Source organism: Chanodichthys erythropterus, chromosome 23 (genome assembly GCF_024489055.1).
Source record: "Chanodichthys erythropterus isolate Z2021 chromosome 23, ASM2448905v1, whole genome shotgun sequence".
NCBI classification, from domain to species: domain Eukaryota; kingdom Metazoa; phylum Chordata; class Actinopteri; order Cypriniformes; family Xenocyprididae; genus Chanodichthys; species Chanodichthys erythropterus.
In genome coordinates this window covers 9,612,555-9,637,910 of record NC_090243.1, presented here as the reverse complement: position 1 = coordinate 9,637,910, position 25,356 = coordinate 9,612,555, and the positions used below count along the sequence as shown (strand labels likewise).

The 25,356-nt window shown below is 37.3% G+C and overlaps 2 protein-coding genes and 1 non-coding gene across 4 annotated transcripts in view; 1 reads left to right on the top strand and 2 right to left on the bottom strand.

The window, feature by feature from the left end:
• The window catches only part of pola1 (polymerase (DNA directed), alpha 1), a 57,085-nt gene extending 34,487 nt beyond the window's left edge, over positions 1-22,598 (bottom strand). For both annotated transcript variants that reach the window (XR_010893747.1, XM_067377479.1), the window contains exons 1-31: positions 22,009-22,598; positions 20,972-21,096; positions 20,803-20,899; positions 20,641-20,721; positions 20,425-20,540; positions 20,147-20,209; positions 19,924-20,025; positions 19,059-19,206; positions 18,815-18,968; positions 18,540-18,715; positions 18,204-18,316; positions 18,009-18,122; positions 17,846-17,920; positions 17,594-17,732; positions 17,308-17,462; positions 17,053-17,137; positions 16,118-16,179; positions 15,922-16,011; positions 15,699-15,815; positions 15,433-15,608; positions 15,177-15,306; positions 14,666-14,785; positions 14,470-14,566; positions 14,261-14,385; positions 14,034-14,180; positions 12,947-13,069; positions 1,184-1,216; positions 987-1,079; positions 619-824; positions 346-478; positions 28-159 (exon numbers count right to left, since the gene is read on the bottom strand). Coding sequence is in view for 1 of the 2 variants with exons in the window: in XM_067377479.1 (XP_067233580.1) it covers positions 28-159; positions 346-478; positions 619-824; positions 987-1,079; positions 1,184-1,216; positions 12,947-13,069; positions 14,034-14,180; positions 14,261-14,385; positions 14,470-14,566; positions 14,666-14,785; positions 15,177-15,306; positions 15,433-15,608; positions 15,699-15,815; positions 15,922-16,011; positions 16,118-16,179; positions 17,053-17,137; positions 17,308-17,462; positions 17,594-17,732; positions 17,846-17,920; positions 18,009-18,122; positions 18,204-18,316; positions 18,540-18,715; positions 18,815-18,968; positions 19,059-19,206; positions 19,924-20,025; positions 20,147-20,209; positions 20,425-20,540; positions 20,641-20,721; positions 20,803-20,899; positions 20,972-21,096; positions 22,009-22,057 (3,576 nt within the window). In the remaining variant the exon portion in view is untranslated. The remainder of the gene's footprint in view (positions 1-27; positions 160-345; positions 479-618; positions 825-986; positions 1,080-1,183; positions 1,217-12,946; positions 13,070-14,033; positions 14,181-14,260; positions 14,386-14,469; positions 14,567-14,665; positions 14,786-15,176; positions 15,307-15,432; positions 15,609-15,698; positions 15,816-15,921; positions 16,012-16,117; positions 16,180-17,052; positions 17,138-17,307; positions 17,463-17,593; positions 17,733-17,845; positions 17,921-18,008; positions 18,123-18,203; positions 18,317-18,539; positions 18,716-18,814; positions 18,969-19,058; positions 19,207-19,923; positions 20,026-20,146; positions 20,210-20,424; positions 20,541-20,640; positions 20,722-20,802; positions 20,900-20,971; positions 21,097-22,008) is intronic.
• A 232-nt stretch (positions 22,599-22,830) lies between these two features.
• On the bottom strand, positions 22,831-22,920 carry trnar-ucu (transfer RNA arginine (anticodon UCU)). Its single transcript is given in 2 exon segments — positions 22,831-22,866; positions 22,884-22,920. It is a non-coding gene; the product is annotated as a tRNA-Arg (tRNA).
• A 47-nt stretch (positions 22,921-22,967) lies between these two features.
• rrs1 (ribosome biogenesis regulator 1 homolog) lies at positions 22,968-24,787 on the top strand. The gene has a single exon (XM_067378021.1). The coding sequence runs from the start codon at positions 23,201-23,203 to the stop codon at positions 24,239-24,241; it is 1,041 nt and encodes a 346-aa protein (XP_067234122.1). The 5' UTR covers positions 22,968-23,200; the 3' UTR covers positions 24,242-24,787.
• The last annotated feature ends 569 nt before the right edge of the window (positions 24,788-25,356 follow it).

The following is a 25,356-nucleotide window of genomic DNA, read 5'->3' as shown; positions in this document are numbered from 1 at the left end:
AGAGATACAAATACACTGGATGCTCACCTGACAGATGACATAAGAAACCGTGTCACCCGCTTTAACCTTCTTCCCACCCTGAGAGTTGATCCAGAGGGCAACGTGGACGTGGGGGAGGCTCTTCTTGTCAGGGTAGTCCTGAGGTTCCTTTGTTAGGGACTGAAAGGAAAAAAAACAACTTATTGCCTTGAACACGATACATAAGCAATCAAAAGTGTGAGCACCCATGAAATTATGTTCTCATGATCTTAATAAAAATGTAATTCTGTTTTGTACAATTCTTTAAATAGTTTGAACTCTACTAAATTTAAATGAGTTTTTATTCTTTCTAATTCAGTCCTTTACCTTATGTATCTCAAACATGTTGAGTGGGATACCCCCATTGGCCACCTTCTCTCCAACCTCAATCAGATGTTTCTGAATGTTCTCTACGATGGTGTCTCGGTTCTGGTCTGACAGAATCTGACCAATCACATAACTAGATGAAAGGGGAAAAGATCATGTGAACCACAACCATACATTACAAAAGAATTTACAGTGGACTAAGACTGCTAATACTACATTACTGTCTTTACAAAGGACTGATGGGGCTAATGATCTGTAGTTCAGTGCACTGACTTGCCACACTCCTTGGCCAGGTCACACCAGTCTCTACGCACAATGTCCAGGCCTTTGAGCTCTTGTTTGGTGGTGTATTTGCCATCTCCCTGCGGCTCAACCATCAGTGCTGCGTATTTCTTCTTCTTCAGCAGAAGAAGAGACTTAAACACGCCATCGATGTCAATTTCCAGGAGTTTATAGAGTTTATTCACCTCGCTTTTCACCTACACAGACACATTTATTCGATTGGTGCTGGTTGCAGAATGGCTGGTTTAATTCTCTTCTGATTGTCAGTCTCAATCACTAGTGTCAGACTCATTTATGCTTTAAAAATCCGACACAACATTTTTCTATGAGGTTTGCAGAAAACCCCTTCCCAAACTTACCTTGTTCCCCAATTTAAAGACCTCCTCCAGGTTGGTACTGTTGGTGTTGATCATGATGGAGTCGGTATCCCCGTATATGACCTCCAGATTCATCTGAGGGAGAACCGTAAACCGTCAAACCCACGCACGGCTTACAAATAACAAACGCGGCAAGTGCCGCTTAATTATTACTGTAACATACACTAATCATGACTCACCCTCTGCACCATTTCTTTGGTGTGCATCAAAATCTGCGGGAGACAAAAGACCGCATGTCACTCGGGAAACACAATAAACACTAAACACAGCAAGTGGAGAACAATATCAATTTCAAATCGGTCAAACTGGAACGTCAAACAAACCCACTCACTTTGGTGAATATACATCTATCAGCAAGAAATACTACAGAAAAAAAAATGCACATGCGTAAACTCCAACACACGAACATGAGGATTCGCACATGCAAAACACACAAAGAATTTAATTAGCAAATCTATTCAGTAATTCAACATTTATCAAAGGGGGAGAGAAAAAGCCTCTGTGATTTGCTTCTAAATGGAGGATAATTGGCTAAGAGGTCTATTAGCTGCACTGAAATGAGGCTCCAAACCCACACACCAGCAGAGTCATTATAAGGCCTAATAGTCTTAATCACCACTGGACTACATGACGAGAAAAGAGAGAGAGAGAGAGAGAGAGAGAGAGAGAGAGACTGAATGGGGGGGGGGGGGATTGGGGGGTTGTCCAGCTGCAGAGAGAGACCCATGTAAACCACAGCTGTCAGAGAAAAATAAAGAGGCAGACAAAAGGAAAAATTGAAGGACAGACAGAGGGAATAGAGCACAAGGAAAAAAAGAATACATATTAAGCAGAAGAAAAAATAAACAGAGGCTAAAAAGGGAAAAGAGATGTGGCTTTGTGGTTAAAGCCATGGTGCTCTTTTGGGAAATGCAGGTTGGAACCCCAATTCGACTCCCATTGACTGTATTTACATGTAATTTTTAATAAAATCCATATTGAAGCTCAAATAGAGGTTTACAATTACTGAAACATTCCTGTAATTAAATTAACTATACAACAGTTCAAAAGTTGATTTTTTTAATGTTTCTGAAATAAGTCTGTTATGCTCACCAGGACCGCATTTATTTGAACAAAATACAGTAAAAACAGTAATATTGTGATTGTAATTTTTTTCACTGATTGCAAAACTGATTTTTCAGCAGCCATTAATCCAGTCTTCCGTGTGATCCTTCAGAAATCATTCAAAATGTTTCTTTTTATCATCAATGTTGAAAACAGCGGCACGGTTTAATGTTTTTGTGGAAAGTGTGTTATCTTTATTCAGGATTCTCTGATGAATAGCAAGTTCAAAAGAATAGCTTTTATTTGAAATATAAATGTCTTTTAAAATAAATAAAAAAATAATAATCAAAATTTAAGTTGCAATGTCTCCTAACATCCAAAATTACTTCATGTTTTGGATATGCACAGATAAAAATTATTATATAATAATAGTGTACATTCCAATGAAGGATTTAATGTGACACAAATTTTAAAGGAAATTTAAATGCTCTCCAGGCATATACCTGATGTCGTATTTGGAATTCTCAAAACCGGAATTTTTAGAATATGATCAAATTCTGATTCATAAAAAGAATATCCCTTTGCATGAAAATGCGGTAACAATTTACAATAAGGTTCATTAGTGAAAAATGAAAACTAATGAAAACTTAAATGAACTAATAATGAACTGCACTTCTACAGCATTTACTAATACATTATTAATCTTGTTAATATTAGTTAAATGCACTGTGAAATAACATGAACCAACAATAAACTGCTGTATTTTCATTAACTAATGTTAACGAAGATTAGTAAAAACAGTAACAAATGTATTGCTCATGGTTAGTTCATGTTATTTAATACTTTAATGTTTAGCTAATGAACCTTATTGTAAAGTGTTACCAAAAACACTTTTAATTTTCAAATTATTTCCTGTCACCTCTTTACTTTCGAACTGAAATCAAATTGGAGAGGCCCCAAAAAGTATTAAAGAAAGGAGACAAACCTATCCTCCAAACCCACTGCAGACAGTGACAGGTAGACAGAGAGACTGTACATATCTGAAGTGTCATGATAACAGTTACTGTTTACTCAGGGTGTCCAGCCTTAAACATACACCGCACAGCCGCTGTGCCGGCATGCAGGGTGACCTCTATGGGAGAGAGACTCGGACAGGTGGGGGGGGGGTCGGTAGGGGAATAAGGGGCGCTAATCTGAGGCCTCAAAGAGACAGGGACACACTGCAGCCTGTCAACAGCAATCGAGCAAGACACTAGGATTCATGCCCCCCAGCACACACACATCGTAGCCAAACCCAAGCCCCCGGAGGGACAAGGACGAGGCTATTTCAGAACATGGGAAGCTCCACTCCTTGAAACTGGAGCAGGACTTAAGCATGCTTTATGAGGTGTAACATGCCTCCCAGAGGGAAGTAGGAGGTCAGGTCTGAGTAATAACAAAATAGCTGTCGGCATTAACCAACATAGCCAAGGTCACCCCAAAACACACAAACACGCACCTAATTAAGCAGGATTAAACATCTCTTTTGTGCGGTTTGCTGTTGGCGTGTCTTCCGTTTTTGCATTCTCAAAACTAGTGTTGTCAAAAGTACCAGCTTCGGTACCAAGTTTTAAAAAATAAAAAAATTGACAACAACAGCATTTCCCCCAAGCATTTTGAACACTCAAAATCATCACATTTTTAAAAATTAAAATTTCGATCTTGTTGGTAGTTTTGACAACACCAATCAAAACTGGTTCACTTGATTAAAACTAGATTTGTCAAGTGAAAAAATGCAAGTACCTGCCAATGCAAATGTCAAATGTCAATGTGGATGCTAGGGTGTTTTGAACAATTTTAAGGGTGTTTTGGGTGGCTGTTGGTTTGCCAAGTCAAAAGAGCCCATATCTGAAGGTGCTGTCGCATTAGCGACATTTCTGTGAAATTATGCAGCCAAAAAAGTTCAATTGTCCAGTGTCAATAGTATAGTGATTCATGAAGCATAGCTCACACAGACGTCACATTCAAACCAAGCAGTTTATGTTGGAAAATTCAGCAAATTTGCATGAATTCTTAACTTTAACTGAATAAAAAAATAACAATAATAATAATAAAAAAATATATATATTTATATATATATATAGCGATTTCTCGATTTTAATCGATTCTCATTTTGAAGAACGGATATCGGTTCTTAAATCCCAAGAATTTATCTTTCAGTCTATGCTGAAACTTTAGCACACCCAAACTTTGTAGCACGTCTTCCATCCAATAAATCGCAATAAGCTTGGTGTTTTGTTACTTCTGATATGAAACAATGTCTCAGCTTTCAAAATCTTGTCAATTTTATAAAGGAAATTCCAACAATAAAGACTGTTTTGGCATTAGGGTTAATACTTCGTGCTAAAGGTTTGTTCAAATCCCTAACCTCAAGTATGAGCAACATTTGCGTTATTTGTACCACTAATAAAGCCCAATACAAATAGGTGAACTCTAGTTGGCATCACAAAGACTTCACAGAAGGCCGAGATAGCTCTAGTCATCAGACTCTGCTCCGCACCCGGCTCTCCAGCGGTAGCCCACAAATAAATTGCTACACCATCTGTCTCTGTGTGTGAGAGTGTTTCTGACCTTGAGCAGGTGTGAGTTTACTTCACAGGGAGCCATAAAGTTACAGCCACTTAGCAATGCAACTGTACACTGTACATAGTTTATTTAGCTCAACTGTTAACGCTGACGCAGTCAGATATTAATTAAGAGTTTGAAAAAGGAGAAGAGGTACAGTTAGACCAGCAAAAAAGAAAGAAATAAAGAAAGAAAAGAGGCGACAGTGATGAGTTAGCTCATGTTTGTATATGTTTCCATGGCCACTGTACTGTATGTCAGTGTATTAGGACAACAGAAACAAGCTGGGGGGTGGGGGGTTCGTTACTGAAAGACAAGTCATTTGACTATGCTTCAGAAATAAGAGCGGGGACAGCTCATCTTAAAACACAAGCCGACCAACACATCTGAGAGTAAACATACAGAAGGCACAGAGCCTCAAACATCGGAGTCCAGCAATTGTTCGGTCCACGTCCTACCAGCAAAACAGTTATAGTCAAACAAAAAACATTTTCCAATTGCATCAAAATCTATGAAATCCCAACACATGAAAATGAAGCCACTCTGGTCTGAACTGTTTTAAAAGATAACTGACACACTTAATTACATACTATATTAAATGAATATTATATTTTAAAATCTTTTGAGTCAAAAATCTAATTCAGTCTTTATGCTGATCAAATAAGTATCAATTTCTTAAATAAATAAATAAATAAATAAATAAATTCGTACTGACCCCAAACTTCTGAACAGTATTGCATTTGTTTTATGTGCTAGCGTTGTCAAAAGTACTGACTTCGATTCCAAGTCGGTATTGAATTTGTAAAAATGTGACGCTTTGAGTGCTGTTGAGTGGATTCGTAAACCCCTCTGATTGGCCATTGTTTTCACGTGCTCATCAGATATGTCTGTGATCAAGGAACAGGAGCGTTTGAAAGCACACAGAAGTGTTTAAATTTGAAAGCGGAGTGTTTGAAAGCAGGCGTCTATCAGCAGACCGGTCCTAGACGCCTGCTTTCAAATGCTCCCACGTGTATCTGGTGCAAGCGCTTTGTGAAGAGTGTCATTGATGTCTATTTACAACATGTTTTTGAAGCATTGGTCATTGTAACCAATCACAGACATGCCTGATGAGCGCGTGAACACAATGGCCAATCAGAGGCGTTATACGAATCCACTCAACAGCGCTCAAATCGTCAAATTTTTTAAATTTCAGTACCGAAGTTGGTACTTTTGACGACGTTATTATGTGCAAGATGCAATATAAAGACTTATTTAACATTGGTTTATTTTGGTCCCGACTCATTCAATTTAAACTCCAAGCTCTCCAATTTGTAAAAATGTCACTTTTTTTGGGCCGTTGCGCTGTCCTTAAAGAGCAGTGCTGGAAATACTAAACACACAGACAGCACTAACTCTTCTGTAAATTTCGACATTCTGTACTTTTGTCCAGCGGGACTACAGTGCCCCATTTAGCCTTTTCTCAGCTCCCTGTCTAACTGCGGGCAGAAGTGACAAAAGTGGACTGTAATTACAAGGCTCAGTGAATTAGCGGCTGTGTTGGAGCAAAAGCCGCCCGTTAGTAAGACAGAAAAAGGGGACCGGACCCTCTCCGTCACATGCCTGGGGACACATCTGGAGCGTGACAGGATAAAGTCAGCAGAGGGTCATTATGGAGCCTACCATCAGATCACTAATGCCTCTGTCACACACACATCTGAGCAAAAACGCCTGACTAATTGTTCTTTGATGCATCAGTAAATACTCTATTTTTTCACTTAGTTGCTTCTTAAACATTAATGAACTGCATTTGCTCTCCATTTAAATCCCAATAATGTAACGTGAAAGACAACATGGCATCAGTAAATAACAAATAATATTAAAGCCTAATTTTAATTTGCTAATTACATCCTGATGGATTAAATGAAGTCTTAGACAACATTAATATTCAATTCAACAGTTTAAACTGGAAATAGGTCACTTTACCAAAGTTAAAGTCGTTCTAAATGCCTCTTACTCCAAATTGACTCCAATAAGCACTTAGTGGAGGGTGATGCCAAGCAGTGCATCATAAAGTTAAAATGGTATTAAAATACCACCAATGAACTGAAGCAACTGGCTCAAATTGCGGTGATTGACAGGACAGGAGTGTTTGGCCCTGTCTACACATAAGGCCCTCCATCTTTTTGCCCCAATCGACAGGTCTGTCATTAACACGTTCATTTATCTCTTCCCAACCATTTCAAGCGGCTGGTGGAATGGTTATAGAGAAAAAACGAAGTCTACGGCTGCTCTCGTAAACAGATCATTCCTCCTGACCCCCATGGTGCCATTTGCTCACCCGGGGCATCTGGCCTTCTGTTGGCTTCGGTGCACATCATAGCAGGCATTTTAAGCCCCAGAGCGGTACAGAAACCTTGTAAAAGAAAGTATCTGGTGACGATTGTTTTGAAAAGCGTCCTGCTGAAAAGCATTTTGAGGATGACAGTCCTCTGCCTGAAATAGCAACAACCACACAGCACTGTCAGGGTGAAATACGTCCGCTGTCATCTCTCTATCCTCTGCCCAGAGGATCTAAAACACACACACACACAGAGGCAGATTTAAACCACAGTGGGACATGCAAAAATGAATTGCCCTCATAGCATGCAAACACATCTTTTAGGTAGACGGCCACATAAAGTCACCTCTCTGGCAATGTGCAAATCATGATCCAAAGGATGTAACAACAGCAAACTCACAAAGACAACAGTAAAATGACAGTCATTTCTAAAGACATTTACACAACACAGGTGTGCACATATTCTGCGTAGGCCGTGTGGAAGTAAATGGGGCAGATCACATGGAGTCTGAGCTCTATGGGGTAAAATATCGCTGCAAATCCACTCTCTGATTTAATACGACCGCCTGAAATCACTTTAGCCGGCAGCTTGGCATTTAGAACTGGAGGTAAAAATATCTCACTAAAAAGAACGCCGCGTCCCTTTCCAAACCCCAACATAATACCTCTGATCAATATTTCCCAACAAAATTTATTAGATCTTGTTTCTAAATTATGAGCTTGAGCTGACACCTACATTGACACACTAATGCACTCTATTTTCTCACACTGAACAAATAATCTCAACACGGGTAACAAGACCTTTATATCCATGGGGCCGGTGTGAGAACATTTCGGCCTAGTTGACACCAGGCTTATTATAGTTAAAGTTGAAGTGCAGTTTTATTTATTTTTCTTTATGGTTTTAGTTATTTATTTTAACTTGATGTACAAAAATTACTAAAACTAAAACAAAAAGTAACAAAAACTATACAGACACATAAAAAAAAAACAACAACAACACAATCAAACAACAAAACTAAAACTAAATAAAATTAAAATGCAAACCAAAAATATAAAAATAATTAATTTAAAACATTAAGGACTATAATAGTATCTCAATGATACTAAAATAACACTTGTTTACAGAACTGTGGCAAGGGCTACCTAACTTTTGGTGGGATAATTATAGAAATAATATCCATCAATATTGGATACTTAATTGTCCCAATACTTCCCAATTTTTACATGTAGATTACCTTAGAAGTCATCTAATGTTCATGTAAAGCTAATCTTTAAAAGACACTAATATCTTAACATGGGTAAATGTAATCTGTAGCAAATTAAAATTAAAAATAAAATTTAAAATATATCCATTTTTCACACTGTGCATTAAAATATTTTGATACCTAAATTCACTTGTAGTAAAAGGATTGATTTTAATTTTTAGCGTTTTATTTTATGGTCCCACTTTATACTAGGTAGCCTTAACTGCTACGTACAAACATAAAAAAAAAAAGAAAAAAAGAAAAAAGTACAATGTACTTATTGTATTGCAAAACACTTTTGCTGCTATTGAGGTGGGATACGGGTAAGGTTAGGGACAGGTTTGGTGTATGGTTGGGTTTAAGGGTGGGTTAAGTTGTATAGGAAGGGTCAACAGAGTAATTATAAATGTAATTACAGAAATTAATTACAGATGTAAGTCATACAAATTGTTAAAGAATTGTTGGTTTAACTTAAAGTAAGTTCCCTGGTTGCCTTAAAATTTAGTTCAATGAAATTAAAACTTTGAGTTAATACAATGAAGGCGATTGATTTAAATCAACAAACTCAAAATATTATGTTATCTGCACCACATTAATTATCTAAGTTGATTTGACAAAAGAAAAAAAAGTGTTCTGATAACAAATCATGAAAATATTTTTTACAGTGTAGTAGTTAAGGTCATGTTATTTATACAAAATATTGACTTAATATTAGCTGTTATTAGGTAACCAGGCATAACATCTGAATAATTATTGGCTAGTAAATAAACAACTCTCTCAAAATTCTCAATTGTTAAAATTCAGAATTTGAAAAACTAAACATTAAAAACTAAAAATAGCAACAATTACTATTACTATTATTATTATTTCATAAATGGGAATTAAGGGAATAATGGATGTAGTCTTTATATTTTTAATAGTTAATACCTTCATTCGAATGGACTCAGAACCAACAAGCTGTTCTGCTTTATTCCCAAAGGAGGCTGCAGTGTAATTCAACACTATGTTCTAGTTTACTGAACTACATCACTGGAAAATTTAGTGACACCTCAACACATGCGGGGTGACACTATTCTTTCCACTTATTCATTAACAACAGTAATACCGGTCTCTCAGAGAAAGATTACATAAGAGCTAAACCACAGCATTTCAGTAAGCCGAATGGGGAAAATGACAGCAATTGTGCGTTGTTAAATTAAAAAGCACAACATTAAAAGAGTCCGAAGGGATTAGTTAAGAATAACACATCACTCACGATGCCAGCCTAAATTAAAAGGTGCAAAGCTCTTGAGGGAACTTGTGTGAAGAACGTGAAGCTACGCGAGGCCGACTGCATCTCGCGCCCAAATCCAAAAATATTCTTTGGGCCCTGTGACTATTTGTTAAGTCCAGTCATATCAGGAGCAAATCCCCAACCAAAGACCACAGGGTCAAACGGTGCGTGCAACAATGACTACAGAGGGGGAGGAGGGCACTTACATCTTATTCTGGGAAGGTTAAAAACGACCTTTGTAATTCGGACAACTGGACATGTCGTCTGAGAGAGCAGCAAGGAAACAATGTTTACTCAGATGACACCTAACTCAACCTCCCCGTCACCACGACAGTCCATCTCATCTCACCAACAGCCGCTCGAGATCTGAGAAATTCACGGCACAAGGGCATGCCATCCGTGACAGCATAATACATTTTGTTTTACCTTTTTGAACTTGTCTAAACTAGGTAAAGAGGAGTCCGGGGGCAGGCCGCAAGGTGGGGTGAGAGGTCAGGCTAACTAACGTTCCAGAACCATCGGCAGTCCGTAGCGACAGAAGTTGTAAACATCACTCGATTAACCCCAGACCTAAACCCCCTCCCCAGCCCCACAGCTGAAGCTCCGCTTTTCACACTGGCTGCCGCACAAAGAGCTGAAAATAAAATTTAGGCACATCAATCAGGACAGACCCCTCAGCATGAAACCCTAAACGACTATTCCATGGCATACATTTCATACCAGGGGAGTACAGGGTTCGCACCAGAACAAATGTTTCCCTGGAAAGGTCAAGGGCCACAGAACGTCACTTTACAAGTGCTAGTAAAGGCTAAACGCACATGGCTCTTGCTAACTGGCCAACAGGGGGATTTCCCCAAATCGCCACACAGTAAAATGTGCCAAGAAACACTGGCTTCTGTCAGTTCTGGTAAAATGCCACTCTGCATTCAAAACAAATCTGTAGTCAAGTATTACAACAGAAATATGAACCACTTTGTTGTGTCTGATCTTTATTTGTCTCTATAGATTACAAAAACAAAAAAAAAAGCTGCTAAGGGATCTGCGGAAATTTTCAGAGAGTAAAAATTATTTAAAATGTTTTTAAGGTAAGCAATAAGCTACTGTGAAATATTAATACAATTTAAAAAATTAATTTAGAAATCACTTGCTTTGATTTGATCCTCAAGGGACAACCAATTTTGAAAGTTGTGATGCTTAATTTTTTTTTTTCCTCAGAATTTTCTGATTAATAGCAAGTGCAAAAGAACAGCATTTATTTGAAATACATTAGACTTACATACATTAAAGAAAAGAAAGATAGACTAAGTAGTTTCTCCTAAAACTGCTTCGAAAAGTGTTTGTGAAAAGCACTACAAATTATTTTGAAATTAACTAAAAATGTTTCTGTGGGTTTATACACCTTACTTTATTAAAAATTTAACATACTACAATAAAAAAACAAACACCTTTCTCATACAATATAAATTTGGTTTTACACATGGAAATACATATAGTTATCTTTATAATTAGGAAGTGGGTCCCTCACAAGAGCATCATCACATTTAAAAAAATAAATAAAATAAATAAAAACCTTTAGAAACCTACCCTATTCCTTCACTCAAGTCAACCAGCACATAAAGCTCAAAACTTTCTCCCTTGCGGCACCCACTTGACAACACCTGCTGGCTGAATTTACACCCCTGAGGCAGGTTAGCACTAAGCTAGCTTCTCAGAAAGCATTAGTTAACTCTATTAAAAGCAGAGCGCCTGTAATTCTTATCCCAAAACAATGATGGTGCAGACAGCAGACCATCCATCAGAATGTGAGGCCAGGGAAGCATCTGACAGGATTTAGTGTCTGACGATCTTAAAACCCAATTGTCAAATTAGATAATGGTTACGATCTGCGTTCTACGTGTCTGGCACCAACCAAAGACACGTAAAAGAAACTCGCCTCCTTGACTTCTTGCCCACTTAAAAGTTTGAAACGGCACATTGAGCACTGAATCCCTTGGGCGCTGGTGCCAAACAGCCGTCATCTCCATCACAGCTCTGAGAACCTGCATATTTCAACAAGCTGAGAATCACCGGGGGCTTGTCCAGATCCCCTTACCGTAGGCCAATCAGGAAAGACGAGAAGCTCAGGAGAGCATCCGAATGGGAGCATCTTTAGCGCCATGGAAAAAATGACATCCACAACACCAAAGCCTATCGCTAACATGGTTCTCAACAGATAAAGAAACCACTCAATCAAAATATAAATGGCAACTGAATACATGAGCATTCAAATTACGCCACTAATGTCAGGGTCAACGTAACACAAGCGAGTATTTGTTGCCCCCCACCCCCCCTTTCCATTTCCCATTGATTTCTAACAAAGCATCTTAGCGTATAGTTCGGCACCACACTGGTTGACAGTGGAGAATATGTATCACAATAAGACTAATCAAAGTAATTAGGGTTGTTGAGTCAAGCTGGGCTTGCTGACATGTAGAATCGCATATTAATATTGGCGGACTCCAGTGAAGTGGTTTCAGCACTGCAAAATTGAATCCTCGTATGTAGAAATCACCGTCACAAGCTTTCCTTTTTCATTGAATTTATTGGGTTTTTTGTAGCAAACGAGGCATACAGAGGCAGTAAAAAACCTGTGTGTTGAATATTGGGGGGGCTAATGCAAAGAGATTGTAATTACTGGTTCCCCCCCACATTTCAAACAATGCCCCACACCGCCCAGCGGCAATGTGGAAGAAGGGAGAGAGGAATGAACGTGAATGTGTCGCCGTTTGTATTGCTACATCCCAGTGGGCTTTCAAAGTCTGGTCTCATTAAACTCAAGAGCAGGTAGCCAGCAATCATGCCAAGGAGGTGGCATAAAACGAACAAGAGATCAAGTCAAATTGGTTAAAGCACAAAAGAGAACAGAGGCTCATGATGAAAGAGTGATACCAGTGCCAGAGGCCTGAAGAGCAGCTTGCGCGTAGACACGGGGATGGCTGAGTTTAGACTGCCCTCTAGTGGCAGGAACTGAGCATGGTGCCAACGGTTTATGAATGGTAATGTAATACACTACCAGTCCTAAGTGTGGAAACATTAATTTTAATGTTTTTGAAGGAAGTCTCTTATGCTCATTAAGGCTGCATTTATTTCATAATAAATACAGAAAATTGTGAATATTGTGAAATATTACAATTTAAAATTATGGTTTTCTATTTTAATTTACTTTAAAATCTAATTTATTTCTGTGATGTAGTTCTTCGTTACTTTCCCCCAGATATCCCATTTGAATCAGATTCAGCACATAATTGAAAAATCATAATCAAATATTTCCCTTGATATCTTAACCGCTGAATGAAAGCCTCTAGTTGCTCAATGCTGCAAAAAACATGTTAAACAAAAACCTTTCATGCAACAGGAGTACAGTAGATCTAAACAGTATACCCACTAATAAATATAGTAGTGTATTGTTACATACCTCTCTTCCTTTATGAGTGACCAATGCAGCCAAAGGCTTGGCATAAAAGCGACTGAAGGAAAAGCCAAGGCATCCGTACATGCTGTTAGCTGTCAGCTTTAGGGCCTTCTGCCTGATATCATACTATGAGAGGAGATTCATCAAGGCTTAAATGCATTTACTTCAGTGTTTTAAAAAACAAACAAACAAAAAAGTGATATTGACAGAGCTCTTAAAGGATTAGTCCACTTCTAAATACACTTTTCCTGATAAATTTACTCACCCCCATGTCATCCAAGATGTTCATGTCTTTCTTTCGTCAGTCGAAAAGAAATTAAGGTTTTTGAGGAAAACATTCCAGGATTTTTCTCAATATAGTGGATTTCAATGGCTACCAACAGGTTGAAGGTCCAAACAGCAGTTTTAGTGCAGCTTCAAAGGGCTTTAAACGATACCAGATGAGGAATAAGGGTCTTATCTAGCAAAACGATTGGTCATTTTCGAAAAAATACAACCGTTTATGCTTTATAAACACAAAATATCGCCTTGAACGTACTTTCCGTTTCTGCATTCTTCAAAACGCTTATGCTGTATGTCCTAAGCCTTCCTTATTCAACTTACGGAAAGTTGGCGCCACATTCGTTCTGTAAGTGGAATAGGGAAGGCGTAGGACATACAGCGTAAGCTTTTTGAAGAATGCGGAAACGGAAAGTACGTTCAAGGCGATATTTTGTGTTTATAAAGCATAAACGGTTGTATTTTTTTCAAAAATGACAGATCGTTTCGCTAGATAAGACCCTTATTCCTCGTCTGGTATCGTTTAAAGCCCTTTGAAGCTGCACTGAAACTGTAATTTGGACCTTCAACCTGTTGGTAGCCATTGAAATCCACTATATGGAGAAAAATCCTGGAATGTTTTCCTCAAAAACCTTCATTTCTTTTCGACTGACGAAAAAGACAACATCTTGGATGACATGGGGGTGAGTAAATTTATCAGGAAAAGTGTATTTAAAAGTGGACTAATGCTTTAACATGACTTAACATGCAAGGAGGTCAAATTGTTATCAATACAGAAAGGCATTCAAGTCTTTCCTGGGATTGTATATACCTGCATGTACAGATCAGGGTTAAGGTCCGCTTGCTTCATTAGCTGTTTGACCTGTCGTCGACGCTCCACCAGTTTTCGAATTTCTTTGGGAAGAATGCCCATCTCCAGACTCTGATCCGGTAGCTCGGGAATCTCATCTTCATCCTCCTGTAATCATGGAAATTTAGTGCAAGAGCAAAATACTTAAACATACCCATACGGGCACAGCCGGCCATCCCCCAACGCACCTCAGTTTTCTTGCGTGCGTTGGTTGCTCCTCTCTCAACAGTAGTAAAACAGATGTTGAACTCCTGAATGATGGAGGGGTACAAGCTGTTGAAGTCCAACAGCAGAATGAACTTATCATAGAAACCTGGTGGCAGAAGATAGAATAGATGATTTGGGTGGCACAAACATAACCATAACAAGTGAGATGCACAAAGACACAATGACTCACCAACTTTTGGGTCCAGCACCAGACCTCCAGCATAAGCTGCCTTCTTCCTTGTTTTGTTGGATTTGCCTTTCCCTGGTTCAACATCATCCTCCTCAGCCTAAGAACAGAATTAAAAGACGAAAAAGTATTGGAACAGAATCAATTAAGGCTAAAATAGTCTGACAACTGCAATAATGGGGGAAAAAATATCTAATACCAGATCTTGCTGTGGCTTTTTGAAGAACTTCTTGTCTGGAACAATGAAGTTCCTCTCATGGAAAGCATGGAGCAGTAAGTACTCATTTCTTTCAGAGCGTCCACCCATCAAAGTACGAGACTGCGGGAGAACAAGAGTACTGAATGATGAGCAAGCAAAAGAAAAGCATGAATTACATGCATCATTTGATATTGCACTGAATTGGCCTAATAAGACAATAAATATAATCAATATATACAAAAAATGGCAGAGCTAGTGAAAATCTAAACCACTAGTCTAATAAATAAATAATAATAATAATGTATAACACCTTTACATAAAATACAGCTTAAAGTGATTGATTCACATGTCGGAATATATAAATATATAAATAAAATATTTGGCAAATAAACCAGAACGTAGACATTTATGTATCTTATACTGACTATATATCAAATAAGAAACGCCATGCTAGAATGTGGTTAACATAGGTGTAGTAAAAAGTGGAATTTTTATTATAATGGTATCTTACCATGACGTTACCGGCAATGTTAGTGATCTGCATTGCTAGAGGCAGCACATTCAGCTCACACATGATTTGCAGAATCAGTTTAGCATCCATCCAGGTGAGCTCCAAAAGGTAGAGTAAGTGCGGGGAATCACTATTGAAAAAGGAGAGAAAGCAACGGATGGAAAAATTAAAACACTGATGCAATAATAGGAAACATTCTCATGTTTGAAGAATCCGAAGCAAGGAGTCAAATGTGACCGCACAGGTGCCAGCTAACCTGTAGAAGTTCCTGATGTTCTCTGGTGGCACCACAATCCTCTCTGTCTTTATGATCTGGGCAGCCAGCTCAGTCAGGTGATAACTCTTACACCTGATCAGCTCTTTTGCAGAGATCTCAACATCACAGACCAAGCGTCCACAAGTGGCGCTCTTCTCAGCAAAGCCACTGCGACCCTGAGATTTAAAAAAAGAAGATGAACAAATGGATTAAAACATTGTTTGCTTGACAAAACAATAATCTGATATGACTTCAAGTCTTCTCACCCCCAATTTGGGCATGTTGGCTCTTCTCAGGCGGCCGATCTTTGACCAGTGAGGCACTTTGCACACATTGATCCTCTGCAGGAGCACTTCAAGGTCAAAACCAAAGATGTCATGGCCCTACAGCATCAGAAGAAAGATGCAGTCAAATTAGAAAAACAAAAAAACAATAATAAAATACATTTGCAATGTAGAAGACAAGCTTACTGCACGCATTCAAACTCACCACTAAGACATCCGGATCAATCTTATGCATCTTGGCCAAAAAGAAGCCCAAAAGCGCACGCTCTGTACCAGCGATCTCCACTATCCCGTTCTGAGTCAAATCAACCGACAAAAGCAACAGGGTTTTATTGAACACTATCATCTCATGTATAAAACCAAAACAAAGCAAACTTCATCTGGGATATAAGAACAATTACCTTTTTCCTGACAGCATCTTTAAAATCATATGGGAAGATACAGTCGTTGGGTTTGCTCACCACTGCAACAGAAAATAATCAGTTATATAAGCTGAAACAAGCTGTGATATTTAAACAATGGCAATAGTAAACAGTTTAATTGAAGCCTTGTAACACAAAAAAATAAAAAAAAATAAAAAAATCTGCAAATATTTTCGCATTCCGGGTCGCATTCAGTTTTGTCCCAGTGTAATGCAAGCTTAAAACTTCTTAATTTATCATTTACTTTACTTATATATATATATATATATATTAGTAAAACCAGTGAAATGCAAAAAAAAACCCAAAAAAACACTATCAATATTTATAAGAAATTTTAATATGAAATTTATAAACATGAGAATTACCAGTATTTACCAGGATTTATTTATATTTCTGTGAACTTACAGCTCATGACTGCTCAAAAACAGTCCAAATATTATTTTTCTGACAAAAACAGCAACTTTTATTCTAGAATGTTTTGCAACAAAATATTAATTTTACTTGAATAAACTTACACTTTTATGATGCAAAATAATTTTTTCATGCTACAATGGTTTATCAATAGATGGCAGCAGAGTTTTCAAACCTTCATTCCTTTTTCAAATTAAGATATTTGGTCTGTTTTGGGTTGTATTTTTATTTTATTTTTAAGTTCATTTGATATTTAAAATTCATGTTGTTGCCCGTTTATAGCATATTCGTGCATGCATTTTCATGTTTATCAGCAAAATATATTTTTGCAATCAAACTCATAGATATAGGAATTCAGAAATCTCTTCTGGCTCACAAAAAAAATTTGAATGCATTATAAGTGTTAAAACTATATTCAGATGTGCATTGAAGAGTTTTAGATTTTTATGTTCTGTGTATTACTCTCACAAGCTCAAGCTATCAAGATGCAGAGAAGAGCTTACCACAGAAATGGGTCTGGAAAGGGGGCCGTGGTGGAGCTTTGTCAAGAGGAAATTTATGATGAACGAGGGCAGCGAGGGATACAATCTGGTCAAGGTAAGACGCAAGAAGAAAGTGATAATTAACTACTTTAAAGCTATACAACTGCAGCTGAGCTACAACCTAATGTGTATGACTTAATATTCAGTTATTTTGAATCTCCTTCACTGCATCAGATAACTGCAGACAGTGTCAGAGGGATCAGATCCAGATTTTACCTCATTCTGGTGAGTCTTTGGGTTCTGCACAGTCTTGAGGCTTATGGACATGACAACAAGAGGAGGAGGTGGCAGGTCTTTAACTACTGAGATCAGGTCACTCTTCTGTGCAACAGCCTCCACCTTAGACCAGCTAATAGGCTGATTGCTCAGCTCTAGAGGTGATGGCAAGAGTGGGCACAACTAATTATTACAATATCTGGATTATCAAGTGTTAACAAGTGCACATTTGTGTAGGAAATACAGAGAAATGTTTGTATGTTTTAAAAGAGAGACTCAATCTTACGAGGGGTCTTCACATCAAGCCAGCAAGGGCCCCGTATCTTCCTATTAAGAAGGAAGTGTTCCAAACTCGTGGTGTTGGTGCCAAACACATGGGAAAATGTTGAGCCCTTCAGCTCAGATGGCAACGAAGGAAGCTCAGCCTACAGAAACAGAATGTGCACATTACAAAAAAAACACCTCAGTCTCATTCTAGGAAGTTTCTATAAAATAGCCATGACTGTTTTGAGTGCATAAGTGAGAGACGTCAACTCACAGAGTATTTAACTTCAAGGTACTCGCACTTTGAGGGGATATCTGGGATCTCAAAAGCATAATTCTTGGACACCGGCTGTTGAAACAGGGGAAGCACATTTTATAAATGTCTATTTGTAGTTTCCAAGGCACCGAAAGCAGAAATGATGGATAGCAGCAATTACCTTGGACTTAAATTTCATGATTTTGAACTTCTCAGAGAGACTGTTGAACTCCTGGTACACATCCATCATTCCTACTGCACTGTCCGTCTCCTCACCAGTTGCCAGATTCACTTTCTAAATCACATTAACACAAAAAAATGAATTTAAGATTTATATTTTTGTATCTGCATGTCGACTAAATAAGGTCAGTCTTACATGTTCTCGAGGAAGGAGATAGATCGTCCTCTCGATGTTCCTTACAGCAACACAACAGCTGACATGTGCTTTAGCTGACTCAATCCAGACCTTTCCAAACAGGTACACCACACCTTCACAGAAAAACAAGAAAAATGTACATAACCACCTTTTATAGACATCAAATAATTATAATTATGTGGGAATAGGACATTTTAATTCGTAATTTGAAGTTCAAGCATTTGATTTGATTATATAATAATGAATTACAAGTCACAGAAAAGATCTAAAACCATTAGAATTTAGCATTTGTATACACATGTATTATGTAAATTTCATGGAGGAGCAGATGCCCACCTGGTTGGCTATACTGGTCTTCAAAAGCATCCAACCAGTAAAAGCGGAAAACCATATCTCCATCAGGTCCCTCCACCAGCGGGAGTTGGGTAGAGTCCACCTGCACTTCCACAGGAGTCTCAATTGGATCCCCCTCCTCCATCTTCTCCCAACCCATGCCACCAACCAGTCCGGATCTGAAGAGAGCAAATAGAAAAGATATGGATCTCTTCTCTCTGATCCTTAGTAGAGTAAGTATACTGCATTACTTCATAGCCTGTGTGTTGCAGACATACATTAACATGTCATCCTGTGGCTCAGTCTTGGGCTCCACTTTAACAGTGGGTGTGATCTCAGGCTCTGCCTTCACTTTCACTGGCGGCTCCTCCTCCAGGTTCTCTGCTTCCATGGGCTCATCAAAGTCCATCTCATCAAACTCAATTGCATCTTCTAATTACAAGTTTAAATAAACAGTTAAAAGCAATATATTTTCAAGATTTTGCACCCAAAGATTGAGGGAATGAAGGAGGTCACATATACCTTCAGGCTCCTCTGTCTTGGGCTCCTTTATCTGTGTGGTAGCTGGTTTACTAGGATGAATATGAGCAGAAGACCTGGGTGAAGGTTCAGCTGGAGGAACCCGCGTCACCACATGTCTGGGCTTTGACACTTGGACTTCAGGTGACTCCTGAGAGATGGACAAATAGTTTGAATAGCGACTATTTAAGATGAATACTTTTCCTAATCAATGAAGTGTAACTTCCTATGTACACTAACATTCAAAAGTTTGGGGTAAGATTTTTTAAAATGTTTTTAAAAGATGTTTATGCTTACCAAAGCTACAATACAGTGATAAAAATACAGTGATATTGTGGAATATCATTACAATTTAAAATAACCATTTTCTATGTTAATACTGTATTTAAAAAATAAATAGTTTATTCTTGTGATGCAAAGCTGAATTTTCAGCATCATTACTCCAGTCTTCAGTGTCACATGATCCTTCAGAAATCATTCTAATATGCTGATTTTGTGCTAAAAAAAAATTTCTTATTATTATCAATGTTGAAAACACTCATGCTGCTTAATATTTTTGTGGAAATTATACATTTTTTCAGGATTCATTTTTTCAGAAAGTTCAAAGAACAGAATTGGTTTGAAATATAAATCTTCTGTAATAATATAAATGTATTTTCTGTCACTTTTGATCAATTTAATGCATCCTAAAAGTATTATTTCTTTAAAAAAAATATATATATATATATATATATTTTGAACAATAGTGTAAATCAGTAAAATTTTTTGGTGGGAAATGGTACACAACTGACAGCAACCGGATGTATGAATCTTCAGTCTCACAAAATAAAAAAAATACATTTTGCCATTTTGAACAAGGGATAACTACCTTTGGCACCTGTGGTTTGACTGAAAATGGATTCATAGGGGATCCCAGTGTTTTCTTCTTCTTCAGAGTAATGATTGGTGGTGGAGTGAGCAAAACTGGCTTCTGTGAAACATTCAAATGGTCATGAGGTCATTTATGAACACTGTAGACTGAAAGCACCTACAAAATGTCTGTATTAGAAGTAATCAGCTATCTATTAATAAAAAAAGGCATAAACATTCACCTCAGAATGCAGGTCCTGCAGAATATCTCCCAGCAAATCATCTTGCGACAAATCCACATGTTTCTACAATGCAAAACGTGGAAAAAGACAATTCTGTTCAAACTACAGACAAAATTAATTCTTTGACCTCCATTACAAATGCCAAATAATGACAGAACTTTCCTTCTTAGTTGAACTACTCCTTAGATATTTAAGTGCACATTAATTTAGTGAAATAGTTACATAAAAGTCATGGAAAAAATACCATACTGTGAACAAAGTGGCAAACGGACTCTTACCTCAGCAGGTTTCTTCACATTGCTGTTCATGAACATGCTTTTAATGCTGTTGGGTTTACTGACAGACACTTTTTTCACATTCTTTTTCGAATCACCTCCCTTTCCACCTTGTTTACCTGTTTAAGAAAGAACAATGATAAACTGGTAAAGACAACTCAAAGAAAAAGGCTTAGTATTGTTAATCAGCAAAAAAGGAAAATAAAAGGCAACACTCACTTTTAGGGCCCTTCTCCAGTGCGTCATCATCCAATTCTTCATCAAAGATTTCTCTGCCATCCTCCACATAGCCTGTCCCATCTGACCCAGACAACAGACATTCAGCTGGTGCACTTTTAAACACAGAGTTTAGCAGGGAGAGATTATGAAACTTAAACTGACCGTCATCAATGATCCAATCATCATCCTGTCTCTCCCGCACCATTTTCGAGTACTGCTCTTCATCCACCTCCTCATACACACTGGTGAACTCCTCCACCTGATCACAAGACAATGTCAAAACACTGGAAAAGCACAGATGACGTGTAGCAACAGCTGACATGCAACATACCTCATATTTAACCTTCTCTCCCTTCTTTGCTCGTTTAATTTGCTCTAAAGCTGACTTGCGCCCCACTTTCTCTTTTTTCTCCCGCCTGGAACGTGAGGTGGCAATGCCACATGTGTCGGACGCATCTATAGGACAAGGAAAAGTGGTTCAGTAAAATCATAAATCACACTGTATAGCAAACTGAAATGACAAGATGAGTGTCACATGAAATGATGTGAGAATCTTTGAAGCATCAGTTAAAATGGATGGATTATAAACAAATCCCTGTTATTTTCCATCAAATGCAGTCACTGAGTTACATCATACACTGTGTACAATGTCAGGTTATTATTGAAAATAAAAACAAATAAATTAAAGCATTATACATATTTATTATTGTTTTAATTTTAATTTACAGAAATGTAATATGAAAACAGCAATAATATATTTATAATTAAAGATACCAATAAAATAATATTTTTTGGCACATACAAAAATATTTTATATTTATATTTTTCTGGAGGAACTAAAGCTGGGCGTAGGTTTGAAAAATAAAACCCAAACAAGAAACCACTAATTTTGCTGTTGATATTATTATAACAATGACTTATAATGGTCCAAGAAGCATAATTTCAATAAATATTATTTATTAAACATATGTTAATGCAAATGTAAAAAAAAATTTTTAAAAAAAAATTCCGCAGGCCATAGTATATTACACACAGGAAATGATTACAAATCCATCATTTGAATGAGTATTTATGTGTCAGGTAGGAAAGAGTAACGTTTAGGAACTGTTAATGAAGTGAGAAACATTTCTGTCAATGTCATTGACAAATAAACTTACATTCAAAGTCTGAAGCATCAAATTACCTCGAGAAAAGCATTACACAAAATATATGCATAAACGCATATTTTATCGAATGGTGCAGGTAAATGAGTTCATTGTGTTTAATATTATATTAGCGCTGTCAGAACAGTCGTCCAATAAGCTGCCCTGAATAAATTGCATTAATATTTTGAAAGCTAATAACACTAAGCACTGTAAACACGCTCACCACAATCTCCACCGTCCATGTCTTTATCAGGATTTGAAACAGGAGCCATTAATATAAATTAGTGCCTGATATGAGGTAGAATTTCGCCTTTTTTCAGAAGCGTCGAGCCAAAACAACAGATTCCGCGCCAAAGTGTCTTCCCGGGGAAACTCGAGCAGCGGATATGACGTTCTCAGCAGCCGTCCAATCTGAACTAGTTCAGTGATCCGTTTAGACCTTTAGACAAACCTGATTCAGTTTGTTTTTTTAATACCAGGGAATATTTTTTAGAAGGTCGGAGGTCTTCTTAATTAGAAAACATACTTATAATTCGAATATAAATTTAATATAATTTGTTATTTACCAAGATTTATATTTTTTCCATACAGTAGTCAGATAGAACAATAGAATTATTGTTATTTTGACTAATAACCACACAAATCCAAAATACAATCAGTTTAACACACATGAAAATAAAGCAATGCAAAAAAAAACATGAACTAAAGCGTTTTTACATTCGTTTCCCTTTAAAATTATTGGAAAATGACATTTTAGAGTATGTTTGTTATTGTTAATAAATCTTTATTTCAAACTGTAACCATATTCGTTTATTTACTACGTTTGTGATTTGTATTTTATTGTCCTTCAAAAGACGCTACATCATCTGAACCTATTCACAAAGAAGTGATAATAGATTTAATATGAAACAAAGATGTTCGGTTCAGCTAAACGATTCCCACATTCTCGGAGTGAATCAGTGATTCTTGTTTGCTTGAATCATATCTCCGAACACTCAGGTAACTTCTGGCATATGGCCATTTTATCAGTTCTGAACATAAAATTCGACTCTGGTGGGACTCGAACCCACAACCTTTGAATGACCTCATTCGTCAATCTAGAAGTCCAATGCGCTATCCATTGCGCCACAGAGCCGATGGGACGTCCCGCTAGTTTGTCGGTACTCCTCCTAACTTCCGAAGTCTCAGTGCTTTATTTTGTCGCAAAAATAGGTAGACACTAAGCTAATATATTATTTATTATTTTTCTAAACCACATTTGTGTGTAAATCACGGTTACATTTATTTTACATATTTTTTTATAAATATTAGAGTTTTTGAAAAAGTGAGTTTTGAAGTCCTTTATTTTGAAATATCATCCTTCCGCTTGCAGCAGCACATGTGAGAAAACCACGTTGTGTGTCATTAGAACCAAAATGGCTTCGTGCAGCATAGAAGACGTGCTCGCTAAAGCCGAGAGAGACGAGGCTGAAAAATTAAGAAGTATTACCGTAAACAAAGAGTTAGATCTCGAATTTGACCCGGGTAATTTGCTTGCGTTTGACAAGAACCGGATAGACACCCGGGAATTTAAAGAAAGCAAAGGGGAAGACTTTCTGCGCTCTTTAGCGAGAGATAACACACAACTTCTCATCAACGAGATATGGAAACTTCCAACAGAAAAGGTTGAAGAAGTAATCGTCGCCAAGCTACCAGATCCAACCACACCATTACCCAGGGAAAAGCCTGCACCCAAGCCAAAGCCTCCTACAAAATGGGAGCAGTTTGCCAAGCTGAAGGGCATTCAGAAGAAGAAGAAGAACAACATGGTGTGGGATGAAGTTCACAAGGAATGGAAGAGGCGATGGGGATACAAACGTGCCAATGATGACACCAAGGAATGGTTGATAGAGGTCCCACAGACTGCAGATCCCAACGAGGACCAGTTTGCAAAAAGGAATAAAGCCAAGAAAGAGAGAGTGGCCAGGAATGAGTACAACAGGCTCAAGAACATCGCCAGAGCTCAGAAGATCAAGGTGCCTGGAACGGGGCTCGCGCCCACCACTCAGCAGTCCAAATCGGAGCTGGCACAAGCTGTCAGTATTGCCAAGAAGTCCACCGCCTCTGTTGGTAAATTCCAGGAGAATCTGCCCAAGGAGAAAACTCCCAGAAACACTGGGAAAAAGAGAAAATTCCAGCCTCTTATTGGTGACTTCAGTAGTGAAAAGCAAAAACAGCTGGATTTACTGAAAATTATGGATAGTAAGAAGCCACGACTTGACATAACGAAAGCCGTGAATAAGCAAATGAGGGAAGAGGACAAGGAATCGTCTCAAAAGAGTAAGAAAAGCTTTGGAAAGAAGGGACGGAAGGGAAACATGTCTGGTAAAGGAAAAGGAAAGGCTGTTGGAAAGGGAAAGGGAAAAGGTCCCAAAGGCAAAGGACGGAAACCTCAGATGAAGCAAGGAAAGCGCTAAAAAAAATCTACAGCAGTGTGGACTTATTACTGTAAAATCTTATATATATTTTGTGCACATGATGTCAACCTGTCATGTGTCAGATTAAATCATAACTTTAAGTGCCTTGGTGCTGGAGTTTGATTCTGTACAATATGTGTTCAGATTTACCGTATTTATAAATGTCATGGATGACATTTATGCTGGACTGAAGATAATTGGACTGTTTTCTTGTTGCATGGTGTGATTTAATATTGCCATCTATTCGTTACTGATTTCACAATAAATTTAAATCTTCTCTTATATGTCATGTTCTTGGTTGACTCTTGCAAACATTTTATCAGAAAGTTTTGTTTACAGATATTAAAGATGTATTTTGCATAATACAATATGTGCTGTAATATAATAATGAAAATCTTTCTGCCTGGATACAATATTTTAAAAAATTAAATTGTAGACGGTACTACTATCTGATGCCAACAAATACTACTATCGTGTAAATAATTTGCAGTTTCAAATTTATTTTAATAAATAGAATGGACATGCTTGATTGTAATAAAGTGCAAAACAAATTAATAAAATCAATTTTCTTTATAAATAGAGTTTATTTATGTGTGTGTGTGTGTATATATGTGTGTGTATATATATATATATATATATATATATATTACACACTACCAGTGAAAAGTTTGGAAACTTCTATTTTTAATGAGTCTCTTATGCTCATTAAGGCTGCATTTATTTCATAATATATACAGAAAAAAAATTAAATATTGTGAAATATTATTAAAATTTAAAATTATGGTTTTCTATTTTAATATACTTTAAAATATAATTTAATTTCTGTGATGCAAAGCTGAATTTTCAGCATCATTACTCCAGTCTTCAGTGTCACATGATCCTTCAGAAATCATTCTAATATGCTGATTTATTATCAGTGTTGGAAACAGTTGTGCTGCTTCATATTATTTTATAACCTGTGATACTTTAAAAAAAAAAATCATTTATTTAAAATAGAAATCTTTTGTAACAATATACACTACCGTTCAAAAGTTTGGGGTCAGTAATTTTTTTTCTTTTTTTTTTTTTGAAAGAAATTAATGCTTCTATTCAGCACGGATTTGTTAAATTGATAA

Bases quoted from the DNA above. Each gene is read 5' to 3' on its own strand.
- rrs1 (XM_067378021.1), top strand. From the start codon at position 23,201: ATGGCTTCGTGCAGCATAGAAGACGTGCTCGCTAAAGCCGAGAGAGAC.